Source organism: Trametes versicolor, assembly GCF_000271585.1.
Source record: "Trametes versicolor FP-101664 SS1 unplaced genomic scaffold TRAVEscaffold_5, whole genome shotgun sequence".
NCBI lineage: Eukaryota > Fungi > Basidiomycota > Agaricomycetes > Polyporales > Polyporaceae > Trametes > Trametes versicolor.
In genome coordinates, this window is record NW_007360325.1 from 2,142,885 (window position 1) to 2,167,903 (window position 25,019).

Genomic DNA, 25,019 nt, shown 5'->3' on the forward strand with positions numbered 1-25,019 from the left:
CTCACGTGGCGAGCAATCGGGCGCTAAAACACACCCATCCCGAAAATGTCGGAGGCCGCCAATCGAACGCGCGCGCTCTCACCTGCTCTCACTCTCTGCCCTCACTTCACTGCGAGTGGTGACCACAGCGAGAAGTATGTTGATCCCAATCACGAAGGAAATCTCGTATTCAAGAAGTCGACGGCGACTGAGATGAAGTAAGTGTATGGTATCGGGCGGTGCTAGCTCGTACATGCGATATGCGGAGACGCCAACGACGCACAGTCTACCGCACCGGCCTTATGTCGAACCGCATTCGCAATCATAACCCCCTCGGCGCCGGAAGGGAGGCATATGACGTATTTGTGCAATCATTCTTTTTGTGGAACAATGTGCACAGGGCTACATGTGAGTGCGTATGTGCGCATAGACACGTGTCCACACCATATACTCACCTCGGGTCTCCAGCACTCCACCCGCCTCCATCCTCTCGTGGCCAAAGACATGTCTGGAATGCTGGGTTCCGTCTCCACTTCATATGAGAAGCTGATCGCATTCCCCATCCCATCCTATCGCGCTTCTCATGGGCGCCAAAATCGCAAGCATAGAGATCGCGCATTGTTGGCGGACTATGGCGCGTAGTCCTATGTGCGTGTGTTTTCTGCCTGCCTTTGTGCAGTCGTCGGCTAACCAAACCATCAAAACCCCGCCAAGTGTACAACCTATGGAGCCCTATACGACCGCATTGTTGCGGGGTATGTCAACCAGTCCTTACAGCTTACCTCGGAAGCACATCACCGGTCTATATATCTTCGTAGATATCCATCGCGCACGCTGTCACATCGCGGAGCTCGCACGACACCGTCGCAAGTGTGACCCATCCCCGCCGGCCAAGGTTTGAACGGCGCGATGTCTCCGGCACTGCCTGCGTATATAACTCGCATCAGGATAACCAGTGTACATACTTCCGGTGCGCGATTTGTTGTACGACAGCTTCTCCCTGCCAAGCGCCACGCCGCACTTCACCAAACGTCTCTGGTGCCCCCTCGTCAAAACCTCACCGCGTTCGTCCTTGGCCGCTGTTTTCATTACAGACGTAGGCTAACATACATTTGTAGCCGCGTCCGCTGCTGGAGGTATCGAGGATCGTATCGAGGGCGCCAACACGCAAGACTACGCGCGTGACCGCTGCGCCTCGGCCGTCCGGCGCTCATCCACATCATGGCTTTCCTCCATGGCAGTCGCCTTCCCACTTCGTCTGGGCAGCATCGCCGGGTTCGTAGCCTCGCTGCACCGCACAAGAAGCAATTGACGCTTCTCGTCGCGACCGTCCCGTACGCCCTACCGGGCAGGCTCCGCCATGTACTTTGGCTGCGGAGTACGTGCGAGACGTATAGGTATGTGAATTGTGCGCCTGTGCACAGATATGTCTTGCGGTGTAGTACCCTCTGCGCCGCTGCGAAGAACCACAGACCGCTGGAGCTGAGCATAATTGCAATCTTCGCGCGCTCGATCGAGCGTCGTCCATCTGTCATGTTCCAACTCTCTGTGGCAGGTCTTCTCCTTCTGGTCTACCACCGTGTAGCTGTGTGACAACCGCGCAACATTCGTAAGCCGCGTGCGACTGCCTGGAGGGCGGTAATGCAGCGCTTTTTGGGACCGTGTAGAGACTGCCAGTGGGCTACACCTGGGCTCGCCTCCTTGGTCCTCGTCGCCTACACCCATCCCAACCTACCCTCTCCCTTAGACCTCCCGTCCTTCGATCTCTATGGACTTCGCCCTCTCCGAACTGCCCTTCTTCCCTCTGCTCGTCTTGCCCGAGGAATCCACCCTCTCCCAGTTCCCGTTCTTCTCTGAGGATGCTGTTGGAAATACCTTCCTGCCGCCTCGGCCTTCCTCCGTCTGCGATGCATGCTGGGAGGGCCCTCTCGCGATGCGCTTGGGGCTTTCGTTGGTGTCGCCGCGGACCGGACAATCATACCGGCGTTGGCCCAGGACGGCTTCGTACTCTACCACCTTGGCAAAAATGAAGCTCCACGCCGATGCAGGCTGCGTATGGTGTCGATTCGGCCTTCGCCGGGCGGATGGCTGCCGCTACGCCGACGAAAGACTGATCATGACGGTGCACTGTTTCATGGGAGTGTGGCTCCTCGGTCCGGAGGGGACATCAGACAACCAATGGATAAGTCTGAATATCGATGGAGAAGTCGATTTCCGTAACACATATCTGTACACGGCTTTAGGTACGTCTGTATATGGCATACTGGCGATCTTACGCTCGGTGTAGTGAGATAACGGACGGACATTGATAGATGACCCCGCGGAGCCCTACCTTATTGCCCAAAACCTCATGCTAAACATAGAAGCTCCTCGTTCCATGGCCCTCGCAAAACAGCAAATCGACAACTGCATTCATGGACATGAGCGCTGCCAAAGCTCAGCGTCCCCTGCCGGCCCTAGGCTCCTCCCCAAGCGGCTCGTGGATTGCACCGACCCCGCTCGACCACGGCTGTTTTCACCGACCAAAGAACACAGTGGATACGTCGCACTCAGCTACGTGTGGGGCGAAGACCAAGTTCACAAGACCACGACCTCGAACCTATCCACATATGAGCACGGGATCACCCCTTCCCTCCTCCCCGCCACCATCCGCGACGCGATCCGCCTCACGCACATGCTAGGCTTCCGGGCGCTCTGGGTCGATAGTCTCTGCATCATCCAAGATTCAGACGAGGACAAACTGCATGAAATCGGACGCATGCATCACATTTACCGCTATGCCCCTCTGACGATCATTGCTGCAAGCGCGGAGAGAGCCAGCGAGGGCTTTCTTTACAAGCGGCCTCCTCCTGCAGATGATTTCGCTATCCCCTTCATCTGCCCTCCACGTCCGCCGATCTTCCAAGCGGGTCACCGGGATGCCCATCCCCTAACGCAGTCGAAGGTCGGACAAGTGTACCTCTCTTCGGTTCAACGTTGCGAGTCGTTCCGCAGCATGTTTGGCCGCATGGCCACGCGTTCCTGGTGCTTGCAAGAGTACCTCATGTCTCCACGGTCCCTCATCTTCACCCCTAAAGCCGTCCTGTTCAGGTGCTGTACCGCTATGGTGGATGTTCAAGTTGGCCACTCACCCGACATCAGCACGCCGAGTCCCCGGCTACCCGACGCTCTCTTCCTCGCCATCCCTCCCACAGTAGATTCCGGTACCCAGGAGTGGAAGGACATACACAGAGCGTGGAATGAGATTGTGCAGGACTACAGCGAACGCACGGCCGGCGACGAGCTGGACAAGCTCGTCGCGTGCGCTGCGATTGCGGAGTCATTTCACCATGTCCTGGACTCCGACTACCTCGCGGGCTTGTGGCGCTCAGATGCGCTCCTCACCGACCTCCTATGGTCGGTCAGACAGGACCGGCTGTGCACCCGCCCGACAGTGTACCGTGCGCCGTCATGGTCATGGGCATCGGTCGAAGGATCGATCGAGCACTTTCCACCAGAGCTTACGGATCCTGTTAAAGGCTTCCGACATGTGGCGCTTGCGGAAGTCGTGGACTGCCGGGTCACACTCGAAGATCCTATGGTTCGCTTTGGTAGAGTGAGGGATGGCACCCTCGTTCTGCGTGGAACACCAATACCTTGCTGTGGCAAATCCGCCAAGCAAAACAAGCTGGCATCGGCACGATCCTGGAATGTGCCGGTCCCGTCTCTTGAGGAAGCACGGTGTCAACAATGGGGATTTGGCGACTCGCACTCGGATGAAGAAGATGGACTCCACTCGCTCAAACCAACCACCCTCACGACTGTCGATGTCCACGTGGACTGCGATGCCGAGGAACTGCCAGGGAGACTGTGGGTTGTCCCGTTTGTGCGGAGCGAATTTTTCGATCTCAAGACGGTATTGCACAACGGGATGGTCCTCGAACTGGCTCCCCCGTCGAATGACCCAAGATTTGAATGCGAGAATAGGCGTTTTCGGAGGATTGGGCAATTCCAGGATTTAGACTTTCCCTTTGAATCCGATGAGCAATATTACCGAGGCACTAAGCGCGCGGCGCTCGAGCACCTGTGGAATCCGCTAACTCGGGCTGTCCAAAACCGAGACTGCCCCTACCAGATGGACATTGTCATCGTATGAGTGGAACATGGACGGTAGCTTTCGCGCACAACATATGTGGTCAATTTTATCATGTAATACGTACTTCCTGGGAGCCCGCAATGTTCTTATGTATACTTTGTGATCTATGTAGGCCACAAATTCACTTTTAGGCGTTCTAGAGCTTCCCTGGACGTGCATTGTGTACTTTTAAAGTCACCTGCCGTGTCGACATGTTTTCAAGTCTGGGTTCCCAAGGCGTAGAGACCTTTTCTTGGCTAGCACTGTCACTATTGCAGATAGCCTACACGGTAATGCATGGTTTCTGTTGGTCGAGTCTGTGCCGTGACTGCAGTAACCACACATAGACACGTCGCATCTTCTCTCCGTCTTCAGATCATCGCTCCAGCAAGAAGACGCAAATGCAGTTCCGGCAAGCCCGCAATGCAGTAGAGCGCTTCCACTACCTTCTTCATGTTGCCCGTGGAACATAGGAGCAAATCTCGCGTTACGTGGTCGGCAGCAGTTTATCATATGCATGGCCACGGAAAACAGCAAGCGAGCCAAGCTAGTTAAAGATGAACTGCAGGAATGATGGTGAGCGTAAGTACAGCAGCGCAGCATTGAAAGCACTCGCCTGACTATTCCGTCTGTTTCGCATGCGATGCGACAGACGACACCATCCATGGATATGGAACGATGGCGCCAAGGCCCGGTGAGAAGCAAAGGGTGAGAAGCAGATGAAGAAAGAGTGCACTCGAATTTTGACGCGGTATGGCGGCTCAGGCCGAGCAGACCGACGAGGCCCTCCACTGAGTTCGGGATGAGTCGCTGTCCGCCGGCCCCGCGCACTTACATGCTCCGAAAGTGACTTCCGCGCGCGCGACCTTCACAGCGCCGCCCCCAAAGTGTGTCCACTGTCGAGCATTGCGTGCGCCACCGCCTCGCGCGCCGCCTCGACCTTGCGGACGTGCCCCATGGTGCGTTGTTCCGGACGATGTCGAGTCGACCCAACGCCTCGACGATCTGCGCTGGCTTGATACGATGTGGCGCGGGAGCGCGAGACCGGTTGGAGTGGTATTTTGCTTCCACGTCGTCGAGCGGCCGACAGTGTCGACCAAACTCCACTCTGTATATGTACGCAGCAATCTCGACACCCGGGCCTGCCACTAAGAGGTCCCGGAGTATTTTGTGCCGTCTCTCGCCTTCGGACTCTACCTGGTCTATCAGTATACACGAGCGCGGACGTAGTGGGCCGTGAATACCTATTAAAAAACGGCGGCGGCGCATTCGGAGCAGCGAAAGAGCACTTGCCGGGAATTTAGACACGGTTAGCGCAGCTGGCGTACATCGAGCGGCGGGGGCACCTACCGCAAGCGCGGCAGAGGGTGTGCTGCGATGAGCCGAGCCGAGCGTCCAGGAATACACGTGGGCACTGGGCGGAACTGAAGTCCTCCGCCACTAAACAGCCACGTTCACCGTCATCGCATGCAGCCCTGAGTAACGGGCAAAGGTGGTGAGGGTTCCTAGAAGTCCGAATGAGCTGTTAGAACGACCCCGTCGCAGGAGGAGCGCTATGGAGGATATACCTACCCAGATAATCTATTCCGCCAACGGAGCCGGCAGGAGTCGACACAACTTATATATAAGCAGCGAGTGTCATGATAGGTGGTGTGCATTTGCCCTGCTGGTGCATACGAGCAGCTGCTCCGTTCGCGAGGGCATCAGACACGCTCCCAGAGTGCGAGGCCGACGGAATGGAAGCCGGTGCAGCACAACCTAGCGCAACACGCGTGCATCAACAGCGTCGTATCGATCGGACATGTGACATGTACTATAGTATAGGGTGGGGAAGCGTTGACCCGTCTGGGAGATCGAAATACGCACAGATGCACGGCTTGCGGTTTCATGCCGGGTACACCTGCGAAGGCGAGGCTGTCGCTGTAGTTCGCGTTAGTGAGAACTAGTGCTCCCGATGTTATTAGTTATAAGGCGGTATAGCTTACCATTCAGATTTGGCACAAGGTGGCAGACGGGATGCGGTTTGAGGACAGACGGATCCCGGTGGGGAAGTCGCTGCATGTCGAGCGGCACGGCAAGCAGTTTGCGTAAGCAGCCGCGTTATGCGAGCCACGGGTTGCGCACATGTACTAGAGTGCAGTGCAGGATATGTGTGCAGGATCGTAAGTACGATACACTTAGAGGCAGACGGACTAGGAACGCACCTCAGGCTTGTGCAGTCTGCATAGCGCCGACATCCATTCCCGACATGAGACACATGGCTTCTGGGCTGTAGTGGGATCATAGGAGGGATAGCGAAGGATGAGGTAGGCTCGTAAGTGAAGCCAGCACTTTAGATTCAGCAGAGAATGGTCGTTCCTTTAGACAGGGTCGGAGGGAGACGATCGAGCGGAAGACGAGGGAGGTACGTGATCAAGAAAACACGCTTCGGATGCATGGCTGGCTGGTTGTGGGATCGAGGGCGAAACCTAGGGCAAGTATACGTATAGAGCTACTAGTCGAGTCGTTGAGGGAGAGGAAGGAGAAAGTGGTTCAAGGGCGATCGCGTCGACAGATCTTGATCGAGGCGTCAAACATGACGGATCCCGAGAAAGTCGGAAGAGATAATCTAGGCAAGCCTGCCGCCCAGCACCGCGGCCACCGCCGATGCGGACGCTCTCCCTTTCTCCTTTGCTTCTCCCCAAGTTGACTGCAGCGGCGATCGCCTTTCTCTTGACAAGTACTCCAACAATCAGCGTCGCCATCAATGGCTAGCGGCAAACACATGCACCAGTTAGACACCCCCGCTCTCGACATGCTCGGACGCGTAGTTGCCGAACCGAAGACCTGGGGTGGTCTTGCTATCAAAGGCACGAGCCTCGGGGCTTTGCTTGCTAGTCGAAGGTTGCTCGGTTATCGCCATCTGTGTACCGTCCTTTCCGCCCCAATACATGCAGCGTTGCCTTTCCCGTTGTATGCCCACGCGTATGCCGCTGCGAAGAACCAGATAGCGCTCGAGTCGAACACCAGTCCAGTCTTCGCGCTCTCGATCGATTTCCCCCATATGGAGGCAAGATTTGGCGGCTCAACACGAACGAGCATCGCCCACCTGTCAAGTTCCGGCTGCAAATGGCAGGTGTTCTCTGTACGGTAAGCCACACGACCTTCATCACATCGGGCTGTATAGCTGAGCGACAACCGCACAGCATTTGCATGCTGCGTGCGGACTGCTGGAGCCTGCGCTCACATCCTTCGTCGTCGTCGTCGTCGTCGTCGTCGACCGCTTACACCCATCCCAACGTATCCGCTCCCTTAGACCACCCCCTTTTCGAATTCTATGGACTCCACCTTCTCTGGGCTACCCTTCTTCCCTCTGCTCGTCTTGCCTGAGGAATCTACCCTCTGTCAGCTACCCTTCTTCTCTCAGGACAGCGTGGAGAATAGCTACCTACCGCCTCGACCTTCGTCTGTCTGCGAGGCATGCTGGGAGGGCCCCTTCGCCATGCGCTTGGGGCTTCCCCTAGTGTCGCCACGGACCGGACGATATTACCGGCGTTGGCCCGAAGAGATCTCGTACTCTACCACCTTGGCAAAAATGAAGTTTCGTACCGATGCAGGTTGCCTCTGGTGTCGGTTCGTCCTCCGCCGGGCGGCCGGCTACCGCTACTTCGACGAAACGTTGATGGTCACGGTGCGTGGCCGCGAGGGAGTGCGCCGGGGCGGCGGTTCACCGGGGCCAAAACCAGAATTCCAATGGATCTCTGTGGACATCAACAAACAGTCAAAATTCAATGGTGTATACGTGTACACGGGTTTCAGTACGTCGGTGCACGTACTGGCACTTTGAGTTTAGGTATAGTGATAGAACTGATAGATCTCATCAGATGACCCGGCGGAGCCCTTTTTCAAAGTACAAAACCCCATGCTAGACATAGAAGCTCCTCGTGTCCTGGCTCTCGCAAGACAGCTTGCCGACAAATGCGTCCACGGACATGAGGACTGCCAAAGCTCAGTGTCCCTTACTGGCCCTAGGCTCCTCCCCAAGCGACTCGTGGATTGCACCGACCTCGCTCGACCACGGCTGTTCTCACCGACCGAAGAGTACACCGACTACCTCGCGCTCAGCTATGTGTGGGGTGGAGACCAGGCTCACAAGACCACGACCTCGAACCTATCCGCGTACGAACACGGCATCCCCCCTTCACTCCTCCCCGCAACCATCCGCGACGCGATCCGCCTCACGCACTTGCTAGGCTTCTGTGCGCTCTGGGTTGATAGCCTATGCATCGTCCAAGACTCGGATGAGGACAAACATCACGAAATCAGACGAATGCACGATGTCTACCGCTATGCGCATCTAACCATCGTCGCTGCAAGCGCGGAGAGAGCCAACGCGGGCTTTCTCTACAAGCGCCCTCCCCAAGACGGTGACTTCGCTATTCCCTTCATCTGCCCTCCACATCCTCCAGTCTCCCAGGCTGGGTACCAGGACACCAACCATGCGTCGGATGCAGAGTCGCGGATTGGTCAAGTGTACCTCTCTTCGTGTGGACCATGGTTTCTGCGTCCACAGTTGTACCACACCGTGCTCGGACGCATGGCCACGCGTTCCTGGTGCATGCAAGAGTATCTGCTGTCCCCACGGTCCCTCATCGTCACCCCTCGAACCGTCCTCTTCAGGTGCCGTGTCACCATGGAGGCTGTCGGCAACTCACCCGAAGGCATAAACTCCGATCCGCGGCTACCCGACGCCCTCTTCCTCGCCGTCCCGCCTGCAGTGCAGCCCCGTTCCAAGGAGTGGCGGGACATACACGCCGCTTGGCTGCGGATCATACAAAACTACAGCACGCGCACGGCCAGCGACGAGACGGACAAGCTGGTCGCATGCGCTGCGATTGCGGAGCTGTTCCACCGTGCTCTGCGCTCCGACTACCTCGCGGGTTTGTGGCGCACGGACGCGCTCCTGATAGACCTGCTGTGGACTCCGTGGGGCAATAAGCGCAGGGTGTGCGCTCTCCCGACAGCGTACCGTTCCCCGTCATGGTCGTGGGCGGCGGTTGAAGGACCGATCATGCATCTTTCATGGATTACACTCGAAGACCCGCGAAACATTGCACTTGCGGAGATTACGCAATGCTGGGTCACGCTTGAAGATCCTGCGCTTCCCTTCGGGAGAGTGACGGATGGGACACTTGTTCTACACGGAATGCCTGTACCCTGCTGGGGTGGATCCGCTCGCAAACGGGGCTCAGGAGGCTCGACTTGGTGCATGCCACTGCCATCGTTTGAGGAAGCACAGCGCCAGCGATGGGGATTTGGAGGTTTGTGCTCCGACAAACAAGACGAAGCCGACTTGATTTTCGGACAAGGGGCCACCGCAACTGTCTCCATAGACGATTCGGATGTTGATGCACTGCCGGGGAGAATGTGGATTGTCCCGTTCGTGGGGCGCCGCGGCGGCCATGACGGTCGTTGTGAAACTCCCGGTTGGTGCCGCGGGATTGTTCTCGAACTGGCTCCCTCATTAAAGGACTCGGGATCGGACTGTGGAGCGATGCGTTTTCGGAGGATAGGGCATTTCTGGGACAAATTTCCAGCGGTAAAGGACGCAGCGGACTTGGGGCACCCACTATGGGAGCCGCTGACCCGGGCCACGGAGAACGGAGAATGCCCACGGATGGACATTATAATCATGTGAGTTGAGGATGGCGCTGGAAATGTGTCGCTGGACGCACTAGGATTGTGAGGTGGAGCATAGGCAATGACTTTCGCTCATGGCATACTACGCGGTCAGTTTCAGCCATGTTTTGTGTACTTTTTGAGTCCCTGCGACAGTTGTCTTATGATACTTCTTATCTATGTAATCTCACGGATCACTATTGGACGTCGTCGAGCTTCCCCTGACGTGCACTGGCCGATCTGAACGTAAAGTGATATAGAACAAGCCACCAGATGAACGAAAACATATCGCCACCGTACACCATCGTGGTCAACTCAGACCGTCGAGGACGCTTCGGAGAAGCGACACGCGGACACGGGTGCGAAGACGCGTCAGTGCACATCGCCACCTTCGCGCCGAGTTCCCCTGAACACTAGACGTTGTCTGCGCAGCTCACATACGTCTGTTCGGTGTGCAGCACGCTTACCTGCGTCTGTTCGGTGTGCAGCACGCTTACCTGGAGTGTAAAGAGGGCGTTCTGCGACGAATTGAGCCGGGAAGCGGGGATGAGGAAGCGGGGATGAGCTTGAGGTCCGAATCTCTTCCTGTCACCAAACGGCGGACGTTCTGACTTATTGGACGCGTTTATGAATGGCAAGTAGTGGTCGGTCGCGAGGGTCCCTGCAAGTCTATTATCAGAACGACGCCGCATGAAAGGTGGAACGGTGGCGAGACGCACCCGGATTGATTATATTCGTACTTGTCGACCAATAGACAATGTCGAACGGCGCCATGATGCGGGGATGTATGCGATCTGACCTTTTAGGATAGCGAAGACGTCAGGAGCGCTACCGGATTCTGAAGTCGACAAGATGGCCGCCGGTGCAGCGCAGCGAGGGCGCGGTTGATGATAGGTATGGTACGGAACCCGTGTCACGATGAACGCTTGTTACGAGATTCGTGGAAGCAGCATATGGTTGGAGAGGGAGACACGAGCGCAGCAACTTGAGCTACTTGCGTTCATGCACCCGGGAGTCGGGACACCTGTGATCGGGGGGATATTAGTGCATTTCAGGATCGCGTCCGCGCGGGTTGATGCTGCACATACCAACAGAGACGAGGAAGTTTCCCCTGCCGTCCGCGCCCGGCACGCGGTGGCCGAGAGCATACGGTGTGAGGACGTACGGAAGGTCCTTCAAGCCTGGTGTTCGGCATGGAAGACACAAGAGATATATGACACCAATATGCGTTCAAGCGGCAAGAACATCAAGCCCTACAGCCTAGCATGCCCAACTCGACTGAGGCAGAAAGAGTACATTGCGAGAGGATGGCCACGCAGGGAGGTCGTCAAGCGACCTGGACGAGGCAAACGCCTGGACGGCGCTGCGCGTGGTCAAACGGATGGAACACATCAGATGATGCTGACTACGATTGGGTCAAGATACTATAAGGCATACTCAAACGTCCAGCATCGAGGTAGAGGGAGGAAAAGAGTGAGGAGAAGCACCAGTCCAGTGGCCGGGGGATTTAACCTGCGGACACGTGCTGTGGCGCGTCGCGTCGCGTCGGAGATCTGAGATTCGATTCTGCGCCTCCTCCAAGCCCACGCGCTACGGACTGCGGTCCTACGACGTCCCGCAGTCCCTGTCATTGAAAGCGGTGGCCACACTCCGACCGCTAGCGGGTCCCTTACGCCAGGCATGGACTCATGTATTAGCGACCGGAGCGCAGCATGCTGCGCATGCATACTTAAGGACACCCACTGGCACTCCACGCTCAGGCTCTTCCATCACACTCGTATACCACTCGCGCCGCACTCCTTCCGATGCTGATCGCCTTCCTCTCCAACAACCCGCTCAACTCCGTCGTCGTGGACGCGGGCACGGGCCAGCGGCTGTACAACATCTGCACGCCCTATGGCGTGGGCAAGCGCAAGACGACGATCCACGACGCGTGGGGGCGGACGGTCGCGAAGTACAAGCGGCGGTGGGGGCGCGACCAGATCGAGCTCTACGGGATGACGAGGAGCGTCTCGAGCTGGCTGCCCAGCGATAGTCTGTTCACTAGGTAAGTCCGCTGGGCTCGTTTCACGAAAGGCGATGCTGATGTTCTTCGCGACATAGTTCGAAGAGGTTCGTTGCACCGAACGGCAGGATGTATATCTGGAAGAAGCTATGGGGCAAGAGCAAGTTCAAGGTGCGCTCATTCACCCCGCTCTGCCTTCACGTCCGCTGCTCACATATTACCGTCCAGCTCGTCGACAGCCACACGAAACAAGTAGTAGCCAGGTCCCGCTATACCCGATCGAGCCTCTGGTCGTCCAAGCGAATATCCATCGAGGTCGACCCCCAGGTCGTGCCCGTCCTCGACGCCATCGTGCTGTCGTTCATCATCTGCGAGAAGGACAGGAGAGACCAGGAGGAAGCGACCGTGACCTCTTCGGCCGTCATCGTATGACGGACCAGGATATCGATCTCGGTGTAACTTATGGTGCTTCACCTCGCCGCGGACTGGATTGGACGGTGTACGTACTGTATAACAGACATCAGTTTAGTCGTATTTACGATTTCATGTACCAGTACACACATTTGAAGTACAGGGTGTAACAGCACGGCGCCCTGGCGCTCTCGCTTTCCAGCTAGCACCCGCGAACATTGGGCACACCGGCCGAGCTTCTACATCCAACTCCAGGACTCACCTCATCGCAATGAGATCACATACAAAGCCGCAGGCCGCAGTGCACCGTAGAACAGATCCCAGATCTGTCTCACGCCACGAAGCTCTTGCCTGCGGCACGTGACGGTGCCCGAAGACGCGTCGCGTCGCGCGTCTGACTCTGCCAGATCCGCGATGACGCCGTTCTGCGCCTCTCTCTTCACGCCGCTAATCATACCGCCGCACCGCCGCACCGCTGCACCGCTGCACCGCCAGCGCGCCTCACGCACCTCCCGCGCTCCGCCATGCCAGCTCAAGAATAACGGACAATAACGGCCCTCACCGCGGGTTGGCACGGCTACAGATGCGGACGAGTAATTGGGAGCGGCAGGGTCGCGCTCATACACGAACCCGCGCAAGCGAATTTGTTTCGACCTCTCCCGTCCCTCGCCCATCGCACGCCGCCCGCCACCCTGTGCGGTGGTCGTGCGGTCCCGCGCCCAGGAGGCGGTGGCCTCCGTCACTCCCGCGCGTTTCGACCGTCCCCGCTGCCGTCACCATGACCGCAGCGGACGCGGAGCGCGCTGTGGTGCGCCGTTTAAAGGCGCACGACAATGTGCCCCCCGGCCCCGCACCCCCCCTTCGTCCGTCGCCCGTCTATTTCTACTCATTCTTTAACTCCTTCTCGTATTCGTACTCTTCCTACTCCTCCTCTTTTGCATCTACCCTCTCGTTTGCCCTACTACTGCTATCCCAATGGAATTCGACGCCGCCCCGATGGAAGTCGCGTTTCTGACCGACGACCCGCTCGACTCCGTCGTCATCGACGCGCTCTCGGGCGACACGCTCTACACGATCAAGACCTCGCCCAAGCTCGCGTTCGGGAAGCGCACGACGACCGTGTGCGACGCGCAGGGCCGCGCGATCGCGCAGTACAGGCGCCGCTGGGTCCAGGACCAGGTCGAGCTCAACGGCGTCGCGAAGAACGTGAACAGCTGGCTCCCGCGGGACGGCCCGTTCTCGAGGTGAGTTGCTCGCGACTTGGTGCGCGGGGCCAGTGCTGACCGCTAGGATTGCCGCACAGTTCGCGGGGGTTCCTCGCGCCCAACGGACGGACATACGTCTGGAAACGCCTCTGGGGCCAAAGCAGGTTCCAGGTACGTCCCCCTCCCACCTTCCCTCTCACCCAAGCACTCACCCACGACATACAGCTGATCGACCGCCAAACCGATCAAGTCGTCGCCCAATCCGAGGGCGCCTCCCCCACGCGCTGCATGGGCATCGAGTTCCTCTCCGCGGTCGCGCCGATCCTCGACACGCTCGTGCTCTCCTTCATCATCTGCGAGGACGACCGGCGCGACCAGGAGACGCTCCTCGCGCCGACCGCCGTGGACAGCGAGTGAGCGCACCGTGGGATGTGCCCCGACCTCTATCGATATCGTGAATCTTCGCAGCCGCGGCCGTCGAGCCGCAGGCGTAATTATTGGACGGAGCCCTTTAGTATATAGTGTAGACCCTACTATTGTAGCGCAGACCCGTGTCGCATAGTCGTAATCGTAATCTCCGCGTATGTGTATGCATCAGAACACACTAGGACCGACCTCAGCCCCTCGAGCCGCCTCAACGTTAGCAATAGCATGATCACGCAAGTATGGTGTTCAAGAGTCCATAGAGCCTCTAGAGCCCGAGATGTATATCACATAACGAGGATGCTGCATACACAGACGGGGGATGCATGCGAAGAGAGGAAGAGGGGTAGGAAGAGACCAATAATAATACGCGAAACCGCCAATAGTAGGGTGCACAGTACACTACGTTTTGGGCGTCCACGCAGGGACGCCGCGTGGGTCTGTACAAACAGAGAGGAGCAGATTATAGTGAACAGCGAATGGTGAACGGCGGGTGGGGTGTCGGTAGGATGAGAGAGGGAGAGGGGGTGCGGTTGTCGAGGCCGAAGAGCGACAAGTGGGAATGCTGGCGCGCAATGCGCGCAGGTGTATGCGGTCCATGCAGGTGGTTCGAGAAGAATGAGAAGAGACTAGACGCTGATAGTGCAAAGAGAAAAACAGGAGACGAATACAAGTGAGCGCAAACATGCAGCGTACAAAGCGACGACGGGAAATGCAAAACCAGCAAACGGCAAAAGACAACACGTAGACCACAACGAAGAAAGCGACGGCGGCGCAGACGGTCCGGAAAGGAGGTGGTGCTATGGTGCAGGGGTGGTGGCGACAGAAGGCTGGGACCGGCTCGCCCACGCGAACAGCTGGCGGACGTCGCTGCTGGGCGGGGTTTCCGCTGACTGCTTCGGCTCGACGAGAAGACTGAACGCGCGAATGAGCCGTCTGCGCGCGCTCGGGTACATGGGGACACTCACCTCCGCCGATACAAGTCCTGCAGGTCGCCCCGACGCTGAGACTTGTCGAACGCGTCCCGGAGGTAAGCTTGGACCTCAGGGATCTCTTTAAGGTTGTAAGGTACTTGGAAGCGTTGCATATCTGGGCATTGCGCATGAGGGTTGAGTTCAGAGCAAACCGGAAGAGAAGACGCACCTTGGACGATACGCGCGAGCTTGTGGTACTTGTTAAAGTTGATGAGCTTCTTCTCAGGCGCCTTGGGCGACGTCCGATGCGAAGGGTTACCCTCCCGGCAGAACGTCAAGTCCGTCAAGTAGAGCCCTATTTTCAGTAGCGTTAGTGAGTGCTCCCAAATTATGAGAACACAGAGACATACCGAGGAAGGGAACCGCCGGCGGCGCGGTATTCCGCAGCCGCGAGCGGTACTCATGGTAATTCCTCGCGTGATCAGCGAGCTTCCGCAGCGACTCCAACTGGAGCTTGTTCTTCTGCGGCAGACCCTACAATCCGACCCATCAGCACACAGCTCTCCATCCCTTAGCACATCAAACAGCACTCACCACCCACGTCTGATGCAGCCTCGCAATCGTCGACGAGTCCAGCGCAGCCAAAATCGACCGCGGCGTGCTATAGTTCTTCAGCGACACGCACCGGTCCGCAAGCTTGATGAAGAACTTCACGAGCGCCGTGCGCCGCTTCGTGTCCGGCTCGTTCAGGATGCTCTCCGCGACCCAGCCCGTGATCGCCGTGCTGAGCGACGTGAGCGCCTTCACGGACGCCGGCGCGGGGCCCCCAGAGTCGAGCAGCTCCGCGGGCAGGATCGCGCAGTACAGCGTGCACTCCATCGTCGTCAGCTGCCGCGCGAGCTCGAGCGCGTCGAAGTCCGTCACCGCCACGGACGCGAACGCGCCGCTGCGCAGCGCCGCGAACACCGTCTTCGTCAGGATCGGGCGCGGGACCTCGGAGATGGGGCCCGGGAGCACGACGGGCGGGTTGAGCATCATGCCGGCGTCGCGCGTGCGGTCGCGCTCGCCTGTGGAGAGCGAGACGTTCTCGGACGAGTTCATGCGTTGCCGGATGAGCTCGAGGATGCGCTGTGACGGCCCGGGGAACATCACGGAGAGCGCTTCCTTCGTGAAGGAGACGAGCGTAGGCACGATGACGCTGTCGGACGCGTGCCGCCAGTAGCCCTCGACCCAAGTCTTGATGAAGTTCGAGACACGGAGCCGCACGGGCAGACCCTTGCGCTGCTGCCACAAACGGAGGTCGGCATCGCAGAGGCCAGGGGGAGGAAGGATGTTGTAGCGCTCGACGACCGCATCCAGGAGGGCCGCGGGGGTGGTGAACAGGCGGAACGTCATGAAGAACACCGCCGCAAACGGCGGCTCGACGAGAGAGTCGTGGGGCGTCATGCGCTCGACAATGGCTTCCAGCGTAGCACCCACGAGCTGACCATCGCTGTTGTACGCGACGTCCTCCGGAGCGTGATCGTGGGGGAACGTCCAGGGAAGCACGGCAGTCGGGAGCGATCCAGGCACAGGCGGCAACTCGCCGCTCCTCAGCTTCGCCTCGAACGACGCCACGCTTGGCGCCACACTGTGGCCCCGCGCGCTGCCCTCCCATGTCGTCCGGTCATCTTCGGTAGGCGCGTATGACCGCACGGACAGAACATCCGAGCGCAGAGTGTCGATCGAAGGCCGGCCATCGGAAGGCGGCAGAGGAATCGCATCGGCACTGAGGGGCGTAGTAGGCGTCGGGGGCACGCTGTCCTCTGCCTCGCTGTCCAAACGAGGAAGCGCATTGGGCAAACGCGAGGGTGAAGTCGACGGCGAAGGAGGCTCCTCGGTGATCTCGATCTCCTCCATGGTCCGCCTCTTCGCTGTCAACGTGTGTTCCGTCTCCTCCACGCTCTGCGCCTGGATAGTCATGTCCTCCTCGCCCTCCATCCCGTCGCCCACATACGGACTGTGCAGCACCGCGAGACTGCTCGCTCTGCGTATCCGCGGGCCGCTGCTCGCAGACGACGCACGATGTGCGTGCGAGAACTTGCGTGGTGTGTAGGTGCCAGCCTCAGGTGCAAGGAGCCGGAAGACGAATGGTCGCTCGCCCGTTGCACGTTGTAGGCACCGCTTCACCGCCGCGACGCAGTCCGAGCCGGCCTTTAGTGAGTCCGTCGCGCACCGCAGCAACCGCGCCTTCTCCTCCTCCTCGGATGCGCCGTCGGGCGGGGGCTCGGCGAGGGCGCGGACCGAATCCGCGAGCGTGCTTGTTACGCTATAAACGCCCTCCCTCGCCCCACGCAATGCATCCGCCTTCTGTGTTGGGATCTCCGGATGTTGAAGGACGGCCTCGACGATGGCAAGTAACCGGCAAACCATATCAACCACTTCCTTGACGAGTTCGTACATATGCCCCGTACTTGACGCGTGCGAGGTGCGCGAATGCGAATGCGCGTGCCCGATGAACGCTGCGATGGTAGAGAGGAACGCATCGTGTGTCGTGCGAAGCGCGTCAGTGAGCTCGGCGCTCGTCACAGGGCCGAGCGGGAAGACCGGGGTCGCAGGCGCCCCGCTCGAATCGCTCGACGAGAAGGAAGAAGATGAGGAATTGCTGCTGATCGAATCTTGCGCCGCTTTGTGTCCGAGCGCGAAGCTGCTCGCGACACGCCGCGCGGGGGTGGCGAGCTGTTGTTCGGATAGTTTGTGTTGCGCCACGCGCATCGCGCCCGCGCCCGCGGGTAAAGGGGGGTAGTCCGTGCCCATCGCGGCCCGTTTCGAAACCTTCAGGTCCCCAAGGCTCTTCGGGCGCGTCGGTGTACTGGTAGCGGTTATCCGCCTCTGACGCGTCGCGATTCCATTTGAAGACCGGCCGGGTGTTGCGAAATAGTCGTCGCTCGCGTCCTCATCCTGCACCAGTGTACCGGACTCCGAAGACGTGCGCGCGATCCGAGCCCCCGCGGCAGGGAGGTTGACGCCACACTGGACGGCGAGAGCAAGGAACCCGCGAACGTGGGCGAAAAGCGCACCTGCTAGACGTACCATAGTCTGCACCTCTAGCTCCCGCGGTTCCTCCGAGGTGTTATCGTCCGATGCTAGTTTCGCCTGCGAGACCAGCGATGCAAGGTCGGACAAGACGCGTTTCCGCTCCTGCGCTAGTACGCCATATCGTTGCAGTACCGGCGCGTCGCGCGATAGGCATCCAATCGCAGCGAGCAAAGCGCGTACACAGGATATGATACACGCCGTCGCAGGCTGGAAATGTTGTACACGGTTCATCCGAACAGCGTTTTGCAGCAGAGAGAGACCGCGCAGCAGTGGGAGCATGAGTGGGGGACAGTGCATATTGACGCTTGCGCCGAAGGTACTGGCAGCCATTGGGCGTTGGTCGTTCCGAGCGAACGGTGTCTTGCCCTTGCGTGAGGATGTGCTCGTCCACGACGTTGTCGAGGACGTAGACATGTTGTGACTATGTGCTGAGCGGGGTTTCTGGGGGCGGCGAGACGAGGGTCAGCATATTCATATTTGTGCACCGAGGCGGGGCTTCGAAGATGGAAACTGCAATAGAATAGAAGCCAGCTTGAGCGTAACTACGACGTGCAGCCGCATCGGGGGTTCGTGGCGCACCAAGGATCCTGTGATACAGGATCTGCGGCGTTTATGGCAGATGCAGGTGTCCTGAAGATCGCTGAGACACCCCGGTAAATCCGCAGATGACCTCCACGTTCGATAATGTTCATCGTTAGGGCCCGGAGCGAACAGGACCAAAGCCTCGTCGGCCATATCCCGTCGTACCGGAATCGAAGGCAACGGGTTTCGCGGGGACGGCGTCACGATGCCATTCCAAGATGGGCTAGACGCCCCGTAGAAGCGCGTCCCTGCGCGCGTTTGCTACGCGTCGCCCAAATTGAACGACTGCGCCCGCGGCCATCGCGTTTCCTAGCTTCTCGTCCCCGAAGGATGACGCGCCTGCGGATGCTGCCCGAACCGACTGAGCATTACACACGAAAATAACTCACCTTCGCGCTAGGCAACTCCTCCTCTGTCAACAGACCAACCTCGGAGCTGACATAGTTGCTCGGAAACCAGCCCCGGCGTCCGTCTAGCTCTCCATCCCACCAGCCGCTCGTGTCGCGATTGATTACATGGATAACTTGGCCTGCACGGAAGCTGAGGCACGTCACATTTTGCTGTTGCGGCGCGAAGTCGTGCATCGCGAGGACGTATTCTTGTGTGTCGTTGCCCTCGTCCTCCGAGCCGGAGTCCACTGCGTCCCAAGTAGAGTCGATGGCCGTACTGCTTGCAACATAGGCCGCATCGCTTCCAGAGTAGGCCGCAGTATATGCCGACGTAGATGTAGATGGGATAGGATAATGCGCAGCGGGCGTAGCAGAGAGATGTGTCGAGGCTGTAGAGGGCACACGAGACGCGGTAGACATTGCGGAGGAGGCGGAGGCAATAGAGGGACTTCGGAGACGACGCGAGGAGCTTGCTGCGCTGCGAGATGTGGATGGGGTGCGGGGGTCATTGCGCGAAGGTGCTCGGCCCGAAGATGGGTCGGCGAGGGCAACTGAAGTATCGATGCGCAGGTGAGATGCGGGGAATGGCATAGTGCGCGTGTGGTCGCCGGCAGGACCAGAGTAGTGATGATGGTTGCGTTTTGCGTTTGCTTGCGTGTGGATATTAGTTGAGACGTGCGAGGGTAGGAGGTCGAGAGCAGGACGAGAGCGAGGTCGAAGCGAGGATCGGGGCGCACAAAACTAGAGCAGCGAACAGCGAGGGTATGTGGGACGCGGATATCGTGGTGGTAGATGTCGTAAAATATGGAGGCGTGGCGTTTGGATGGACCCCGGGGTGGAGGGGAAGAGCCGGGCGAAGCGAAGCGCGAGGACTCGGGGGGAGGAAGGTGAGGAAGACCGCTGCCGGCAAAGCACTCGGGTCGAGGTCCAAGTTCGGATTCTGTCACGAACGCGTGACCCCCGCGCCAGGCCGACGCGTCGGACGCGTCACATCAGGTCACATCCTAGCAAGGCTAGCATGTGTTCCCCGAGACGGAGCTCGCGTCCACGCCACATCTCTCTCAGCCACAACTTCGCTAACAGACCACGACTCGCTAAGTCTGCCCTTGGTAGTACTGGCGTCGCTGCGACGGAACTCTTTGGCGCCTGGCGCTGCGCTTTGGGCTCCTGGATCGTGGCTCGCGCTTGGCACGCTGGCACATCCTCTTGAACCCCTTCAATCTTCGAATACCATGCTGAACGTCGGCTTCGCAATGCGTATCACTGTGAACCTCTTTCTCTTCCCGGTTAATTAGCATGCATGGACCCTCTCCTTTGGTACGCCACATGTGCGACTCGCGGATGCCACATACGGGGCAAACCAATCATCGCATACCTGCTGTACGTATTCAATCCACCGTTATTGCTACGGCTTTGACCCATAGGTTTCTTCATAACAGGGCAAAACGACATCGTGGATCGTTCCCCTGCCATCAGCGCGCCGAGCATTGACTCATCACCCTCCTCATCACCTAAGCCTTGCTTATGCACACAAATATGTGCCCCGTTCATATGCGGGCTGCAAAGCCACTGAGTAGCTGTCAAATACTGAGCCACCCAACTATCTCGGTCAGGGATACGTCCAGTGGCAGTATTTGACGTCGGATAATTTCTCAGAATTTCGTGGCAAAGCAATACAAGTGAACATCTGTTGTGAGCCCTTACCAGTTGATCAAACAGCATGCGAACCCACAGAACAGGATGTTGCAACATTGAGTCGCCTCGGTTCGTCGTGTTCTTGAACCACACAACACGTCACTGCCACCTAGTGCTAACGTACCGGTGGACACGATATTTTGTGGACCTTATACACAAATCCCCTGCCTCTGAAGGTGTCTGACCTTCAGCTAGTTGCCCTTCCAATCGACCTCAGGTTTGTCGTGGTCACAACGATGTTAGTTAATGGATGTCGATGAGTTCTAAGACCTCGGAATTGCCATATATCGCAGCGGCGAATCGCACGGGTGCTGTACGTATACGCGTATACCTAGTCCGTCTCATCCGCGATCGTAACGCCATCGATTGACCTTATCGTCGCAGGTCAACCTCCCGTTTGCAAACAGAGGTCCAGTCCACTCGTTATCTCTGTCACCCACTTATCTTGGCTGCCCCGCACGCGGGGTAATTTCCAGTATAGGAGTCATTCTATGCCTAGCTGCTTCTCTCCGTACGGCCACCTTGAGCTCTCTGCTTAGGCCCTCAACCCTTCCCTAAGATCTGGGACATAGCGACTCTCAGAGCAAGGGAAGGTCATCGCAAGATCAAGATGTCTTGGCGCCTGAAGAACGCGGTCACCGGACTGCCGCGCTTGACGCTCTTTGGCCGCTCCGTCCTCCTACTCGCCGCAGAGCTCCTCGCAAACGCCGTGTGCTGGATCGTGTGCGGTATTCTCTTCGGGCGTCGCGCAGAGACACGTTCCATCCTCTCGCTTGCACTGCTGGCATGGGTCAGTGCATTGTGTTACTGTCAGCATGTTCAGCGTGTCAATGACGAACTGGTCCTGCTTCCCCTTCGCTATGCGCTGGTCTAGACCATTGGACTTCGACATGGTACGTGCTTTTTCTGGCCTATGTGCGGGGATAGTGAGCGACGCGTGAAGACCGCGACTCGCGGTCAAAAATCCGAGTTTAAAGGGCTATCCTTAGAGACTTCCGTACTTGTCGGATTCACTCTACCGGCCGTCCTTTTAGTAACATGGTTTGAATGTTGTAACTCCTACTAAACTACGCCTTCAGCCCTAGATGCAGATCATATCAGGTACCCCTTCTACCACCGTACGTGCCACGCTAAGCCCTCTCTCACCTTCTGGTTGTTAATCCGCGTCTCGTTCGCTGTTAGGGCCCGCTATTCTCATACAGACCGCCCACCACTGACACTGAGCCCGCCAAAGCGCCATTGACAATGCGACACGAAGCCTCATCAACATGGGACAGCTCCCGGTGACATGCGGCCTCTTCTTCTCTCTCGGCCACAGCACCATCGTGATCGTGGTGGTAAGCCGCCCCGGTCCCCGCGCCTTCCATCCCCTCACGCACACGTAAACGGACCTTTTTGACAGAACGTCGCCATCGCCATCAGCACGGACGTCTACAACCACATCGACGGCGTCGGCGCGGTGGGCGGAATCGTAGGTACGCCGCGCGCCTCCCCCACTTCGCTGCCGTTCGCCGCTCATAAATGCGGCGCTGATGTGCGTCCGTCCAGGCGCCGCCGTCAGCGCAAGCTTCCTGTTCATCGTCGGCCTCGCCAACTCCATCATCCTCTTCCGTGTTCTCCGCAAACGTCGCCGGGTATGTGCAGCGGACGGCTCCGACCCGTCGGACTGTTGACACAAAATCTTCTCGCACTTTATAGTTACACTTGCGGCGCGTAGCGCGCACAAGGACCGGGGAGACGGCGGAAGATGCAGGGGCAGACGAGGACGAGGACCTCAAGGAATCGCACGGGAACACACTCATGATGAAAATCATCGGGCCTGTCGTGACCTTCGTCGACCGGCCGTGGAAGATGTACCCCGTCGGGGTGTTGTTTGGGTTCGGTGAGCCCCCCGTCTGTTGTGACTTGTGTCCCGTCGACTGCGGCTCACACTAAGATGCACCCACAGGGTTCGACACCGCGTCGTCCATCGCGCTCCTCGCCATCTCCGCGATAGCGCAACGCCAGCCCGACGGCCGTCAGATCGCGCCCGGTGATATTGTCGTCCTCCCGGTACGTTTTGAGTTCCTTCAGGAGGTGGCCTCTCGTGTCCGGTTCTGACGTCGACGCACCGTTTCAGTTGTTGTTCACAGTGGGCATGACGCTCATCGACTCGATCGACTCTATCATCATGCTGTACTCGTACGCCGGCTTCCCCGAGCGGGGGTTCGCACTGCTCGAACCCCGGACCCGCGCCCCTACTTTCCCGCGAACTAGGACTCCTCCCGAGGCAGGTCCCGAACGGAACAAGAGCCAGGTCGATGTTGCGGAGGTTGTTCGTGCGGACGTCGACGTCAAGGACCCTCTGGAGCAAGACCCAGAGAAGGTCGGCACGGTGGACGCAGTAGACGCAAGAGCAGATATCAATGAGCCTGTCCATCAGCGTACATTGCGCGTCAAGCACAACGCGGTATCGAACCTTAGCATCCTGCTCACCCTCATGAGCATCATGGTCGCGTTCAGGTTAGCGACCCCAAGAGTTGCGCCGCTGCTCTAGCTAACCATTGTTGCTTGTGCCAGCATTTCCCTCATCACTGTCATGGGTCTGATTGGAGACAATTGCGCCCCTTGTCAAAAAGCGGCCAACGCGGAGGATGGCGGAGGGCTTGCGGGACGCTGGTGGAGAGGCTGGGCGAACGTGAGTCGACGCTTCTTCAGGATGCGCACATCTTCTGACAAAGGCTTGACAGGCCAACGACAAGAGCGGATACATCGGCGCCGCCATCGTCGGCTCGTTCATTGCCGTGGTGTTGGGCTGGTACGGCGCGCGCTTCCTCTACAGAAAGTGGCAAACCCGTCGGGGCCGTGCGGCCACAAAAACAGAACAGTGAGGATATTCACGGTATGATACAACGGGATCCAAGCGCAAGAGACAGCAGCTACAAAAACACTGTATTACAAAGGGCAAAAGCAAATGTATCACATACTGCATTCCACCACGACGCACTTTATGACGGGTCGTCCACCAAATCCGCAGGCGCGAACATGTACCGCACGGTCCTGTCGTTTCTGTAAAACGGCGAATCGGACGCCTCATAGTTCGGCTCCTCCACGCTCCCGCGCACCCTAGCTGCGTGCTCCGTCTCGCGCATAACAATCTTCAGCCGTATGAGCTGGTCTGCCTTATACGGCGCATATACAGGCGCGGGCGGCGCGTGTCCGTGTCCATGGCCGCCTCGAGAATGGGAGTGGTGGGGGTGCGGAGACGACGGCGTGGCGGGGGATGTGTTCGCAGCGGGGTTTTGGGAGAAAGTGATGAGGAGGTCGACGACCGCGTGCGCGATCTCTTCAATGTCCGCAATTTGCACCTGGAACTGCTTCTCCCATTCGCCGGATTTACTGAGCGTCGCGGCGATCTCGTGGCTGGTGTGCTGGTTTGGGCGCTCGGGGGACGTGCCCTGCTCGAACGACTGGAGGAGCGCGGCAAGGTAGAGGCAGCCGACCGCGACCACGTGTGGGGGGTAGGATAGGTTCACGAGGGTGCGGAAACTGAGCGCGAGTGCTATGTTAGCGCGACGGGGCTTGTCTTAACACAGGAGGAGCGTACCTGTCTATTGTCAGACGATATGCCAACTTTGAAAGCTTCTTGGACGCTTTATTTCGCAATCAGTACGCGTGCTATGGGCTGAAGAGAACGGCTCGTACCTCCAAATGCCCGGCTAATCTTGATGATGTAGGGGAAGGGTAATCGGGAGGTGAAGTTGAAGCATATACTCTCGAGCATGAGCCTCTCCACTGCGAGTAGCCTCTGTCGATCGTTCTCCACCGTCTGAATGGGGGTGAGCATACATTATCGGGACATAAAGCAAAGCTGCGCACCGCAGGGTCCATCTCAATTTCCCCTCCCATAGACCTGGCTTTCGCTGCGAGTTCGGGGAAACGGACGGCATACGCCACCATGAGGATATCCCTAGGTTTCTTCAGCGTGTCGTGCATCTTGGAAGACACGAACATAGCACCGAGGGACACGTCCTATGGGCGAGTATTAGTAAACCACCAGGACGCGAGGTATAATATGGAACACGCACATGGTACCCGAAGTCTTTGCGGGGAAAGAAGAGATAGAAGCGGTGATAAAGATTTTGTGCGGTCGCAATGGTCTTCCTCGGGCTGGAATCTGTGGGTAAGCCCCTCCTCGTGAAGACACTGAACACAAGTAGAACTCACAAGCCGATGCCTAACCCGACAGCTTCGATGAAGCCACATGCCTGCTGCCTCGCCTTCTCTTCCTGCGTTATGGAGAGCTTCCCACGTTGCTTGTCCGACAGTTTCTCGACCTCACTGGGAGTGAAGTATGGATGATGGAACTTGAGGTGATTTGCAGGGAGGAGCTGCGGCGGATCCCTGTAATACTGTGCCTCCACTGCAAACATAGCGTATAGTCCAAACTAGACCTTCACGACCAGAGGGAGAGCGAGAGAGAGAGAAGATATGTGCACTTGTATTGTAGTGGAACCGTCTTCGGTCCGCAAGTACAGTGAGGATCGAGAGGAGAGAGGCGTGAGCACAGCGAGAGATTGTATCATA

At 58.2% G+C, this 25,019-nt stretch overlaps 8 protein-coding genes across 8 annotated transcripts; 5 read left to right on the plus strand and 3 right to left on the minus strand.

Moving 5' to 3' along the window:
* Nucleotides 1-2,356: 2,356 nt before the first annotated feature.
* Nucleotides 2,357-4,114, plus strand: TRAVEDRAFT_47016 (HET-domain-containing protein; the record flags this gene model as incomplete). Its single annotated transcript, XM_008039268.1, has 1 exon — nt 2,357-4,114. The coding sequence occupies one exon, from the start codon at nt 2,357-2,359 to the stop codon at nt 4,112-4,114; it is 1,758 nt and encodes a 585-aa protein (XP_008037459.1).
* Nucleotides 4,115-8,183: 4,069 nt separating this feature from the next.
* Nucleotides 8,184-9,281, plus strand: TRAVEDRAFT_87560 (HET-domain-containing protein; the record flags this gene model as incomplete). Its single annotated transcript, XM_008039765.1, has 2 exons — nt 8,184-8,540; nt 8,646-9,281. Coding segments are annotated over 2 exons (993 nt in total), but the record flags the coding sequence as incomplete, so codon positions are not given.
* Nucleotides 9,282-11,533: 2,252 nt separating this feature from the next.
* Nucleotides 11,534-12,369, plus strand: TRAVEDRAFT_58407 (uncharacterized protein). Its single transcript, XM_008039370.1, has 3 exons — nt 11,534-11,798; nt 11,855-11,927; nt 11,985-12,369. The coding sequence occupies exons 1-3, from the start codon at nt 11,557-11,559 to the stop codon at nt 12,186-12,188; spliced, it is 519 nt and encodes a 172-aa protein (XP_008037561.1). The 5' UTR covers nt 11,534-11,556; the 3' UTR covers nt 12,189-12,369.
* A 21-nt stretch (nt 12,370-12,390) lies between these two features.
* On the minus strand, nt 12,391-12,810 carry TRAVEDRAFT_28749 (uncharacterized protein). The gene has a single exon (XM_008039059.1). It carries the CDS (start codon nt 12,620-12,622, stop codon nt 12,431-12,433), a length of 192 nt encoding a protein of 63 aa, XP_008037250.1. The 5' UTR covers nt 12,623-12,810; the 3' UTR covers nt 12,391-12,430.
* Nucleotides 12,811-13,059: 249 nt separating this feature from the next.
* On the plus strand, nt 13,060-13,985 carry TRAVEDRAFT_28750 (uncharacterized protein). Its single transcript, XM_008039060.1, has 3 exons — nt 13,060-13,411; nt 13,471-13,543; nt 13,598-13,985. Exons 1-3 carry the CDS (start codon nt 13,143-13,145, stop codon nt 13,787-13,789), a joined length of 534 nt encoding a protein of 177 aa, XP_008037251.1. The 5' UTR covers nt 13,060-13,142; the 3' UTR covers nt 13,790-13,985.
* Nucleotides 13,986-14,270: 285 nt separating this feature from the next.
* TRAVEDRAFT_147836 (ras GEF) lies at nt 14,271-19,343 on the minus strand. Its single transcript, XM_008039766.1, has 7 exons — nt 19,090-19,343; nt 18,759-19,035; nt 15,304-18,228; nt 15,120-15,243; nt 14,939-15,064; nt 14,764-14,884; nt 14,271-14,710 (listed from the first exon to the last, which is right to left on the minus strand). Exons 1-7 carry the CDS (start codon nt 19,176-19,178, stop codon nt 14,596-14,598), a joined length of 3,777 nt encoding a protein of 1,258 aa, XP_008037957.1. The 5' UTR covers nt 19,179-19,343; the 3' UTR covers nt 14,271-14,595.
* Nucleotides 19,344-21,063: 1,720 nt separating this feature from the next.
* TRAVEDRAFT_122322 (NicO-domain-containing protein) lies at nt 21,064-23,323 on the plus strand (the record flags this gene model as incomplete). Its single annotated transcript, XM_008039767.1, has 11 exons — nt 21,064-21,243; nt 21,328-21,346; nt 21,533-21,554; nt 21,688-21,790; nt 21,856-21,928; nt 22,002-22,091; nt 22,171-22,335; nt 22,402-22,505; nt 22,573-22,955; nt 23,013-23,130; nt 23,183-23,323. The coding sequence occupies 11 exons, from the start codon at nt 21,064-21,066 to the stop codon at nt 23,321-23,323; spliced, it is 1,398 nt and encodes a 465-aa protein (XP_008037958.1).
* A 117-nt stretch (nt 23,324-23,440) lies between these two features.
* Nucleotides 23,441-24,916, minus strand: TRAVEDRAFT_71681 (cyclin-like protein; the record flags this gene model as incomplete). Its single annotated transcript, XM_008039768.1, has 6 exons — nt 24,660-24,916; nt 24,521-24,602; nt 24,312-24,464; nt 24,138-24,261; nt 24,040-24,085; nt 23,441-23,981 (listed from the first exon to the last, which is right to left on the minus strand). The coding sequence occupies exons 1-6, from the start codon at nt 24,863-24,865 to the stop codon at nt 23,441-23,443; spliced, it is 1,152 nt and encodes a 383-aa protein (XP_008037959.1). The 5' UTR covers nt 24,866-24,916.
* Nucleotides 24,917-25,019: the final 103 nt, after the last annotated feature.

Coding starts and splice junctions, on each gene's coding strand:
- TRAVEDRAFT_147836 (XM_008039766.1), bottom strand. CDS start 19,178: ATGTCTACCGCGTCTCGTGTGCCCTCTACAGCCTCGACACATCTCTCT. Junction 18,229..18,758: donor AGGAGTTGCCTAGCGCGAAG/GTGAGTTATTTT, acceptor CGCCGCCCCCAG/AAACCCCGCTCAGCACATAG. Junction 15,065..15,119: donor GCCGGCGGTTCCCTTCCTCG/GTATGTCTCTGT, acceptor TACTGAAAATAG/GGCTCTACTTGACGGACTTG.
- TRAVEDRAFT_28749 (XM_008039059.1), bottom strand. CDS start 12,622: ATGATTAGCGGCGTGAAGAGAGAGGCGCAGAACGGCGTCATCGCGGAT.
- TRAVEDRAFT_28750 (XM_008039060.1), top strand. CDS start 13,143: ATGGAATTCGACGCCGCCCCGATGGAAGTCGCGTTTCTGACCGACGAC. Junction 13,412..13,470: donor CGGGACGGCCCGTTCTCGAG/GTGAGTTGCTCG, acceptor ATTGCCGCACAG/TTCGCGGGGGTTCCTCGCGC. Junction 13,544..13,597: donor GGGGCCAAAGCAGGTTCCAG/GTACGTCCCCCT, acceptor CACGACATACAG/CTGATCGACCGCCAAACCGA.
- TRAVEDRAFT_58407 (XM_008039370.1), top strand. CDS start 11,557: ATGCTGATCGCCTTCCTCTCCAACAACCCGCTCAACTCCGTCGTCGTG. Junction 11,799..11,854: donor AGCGATAGTCTGTTCACTAG/GTAAGTCCGCTG, acceptor TTCGCGACATAG/TTCGAAGAGGTTCGTTGCAC. Junction 11,928..11,984: donor GGGGCAAGAGCAAGTTCAAG/GTGCGCTCATTC, acceptor ATTACCGTCCAG/CTCGTCGACAGCCACACGAA.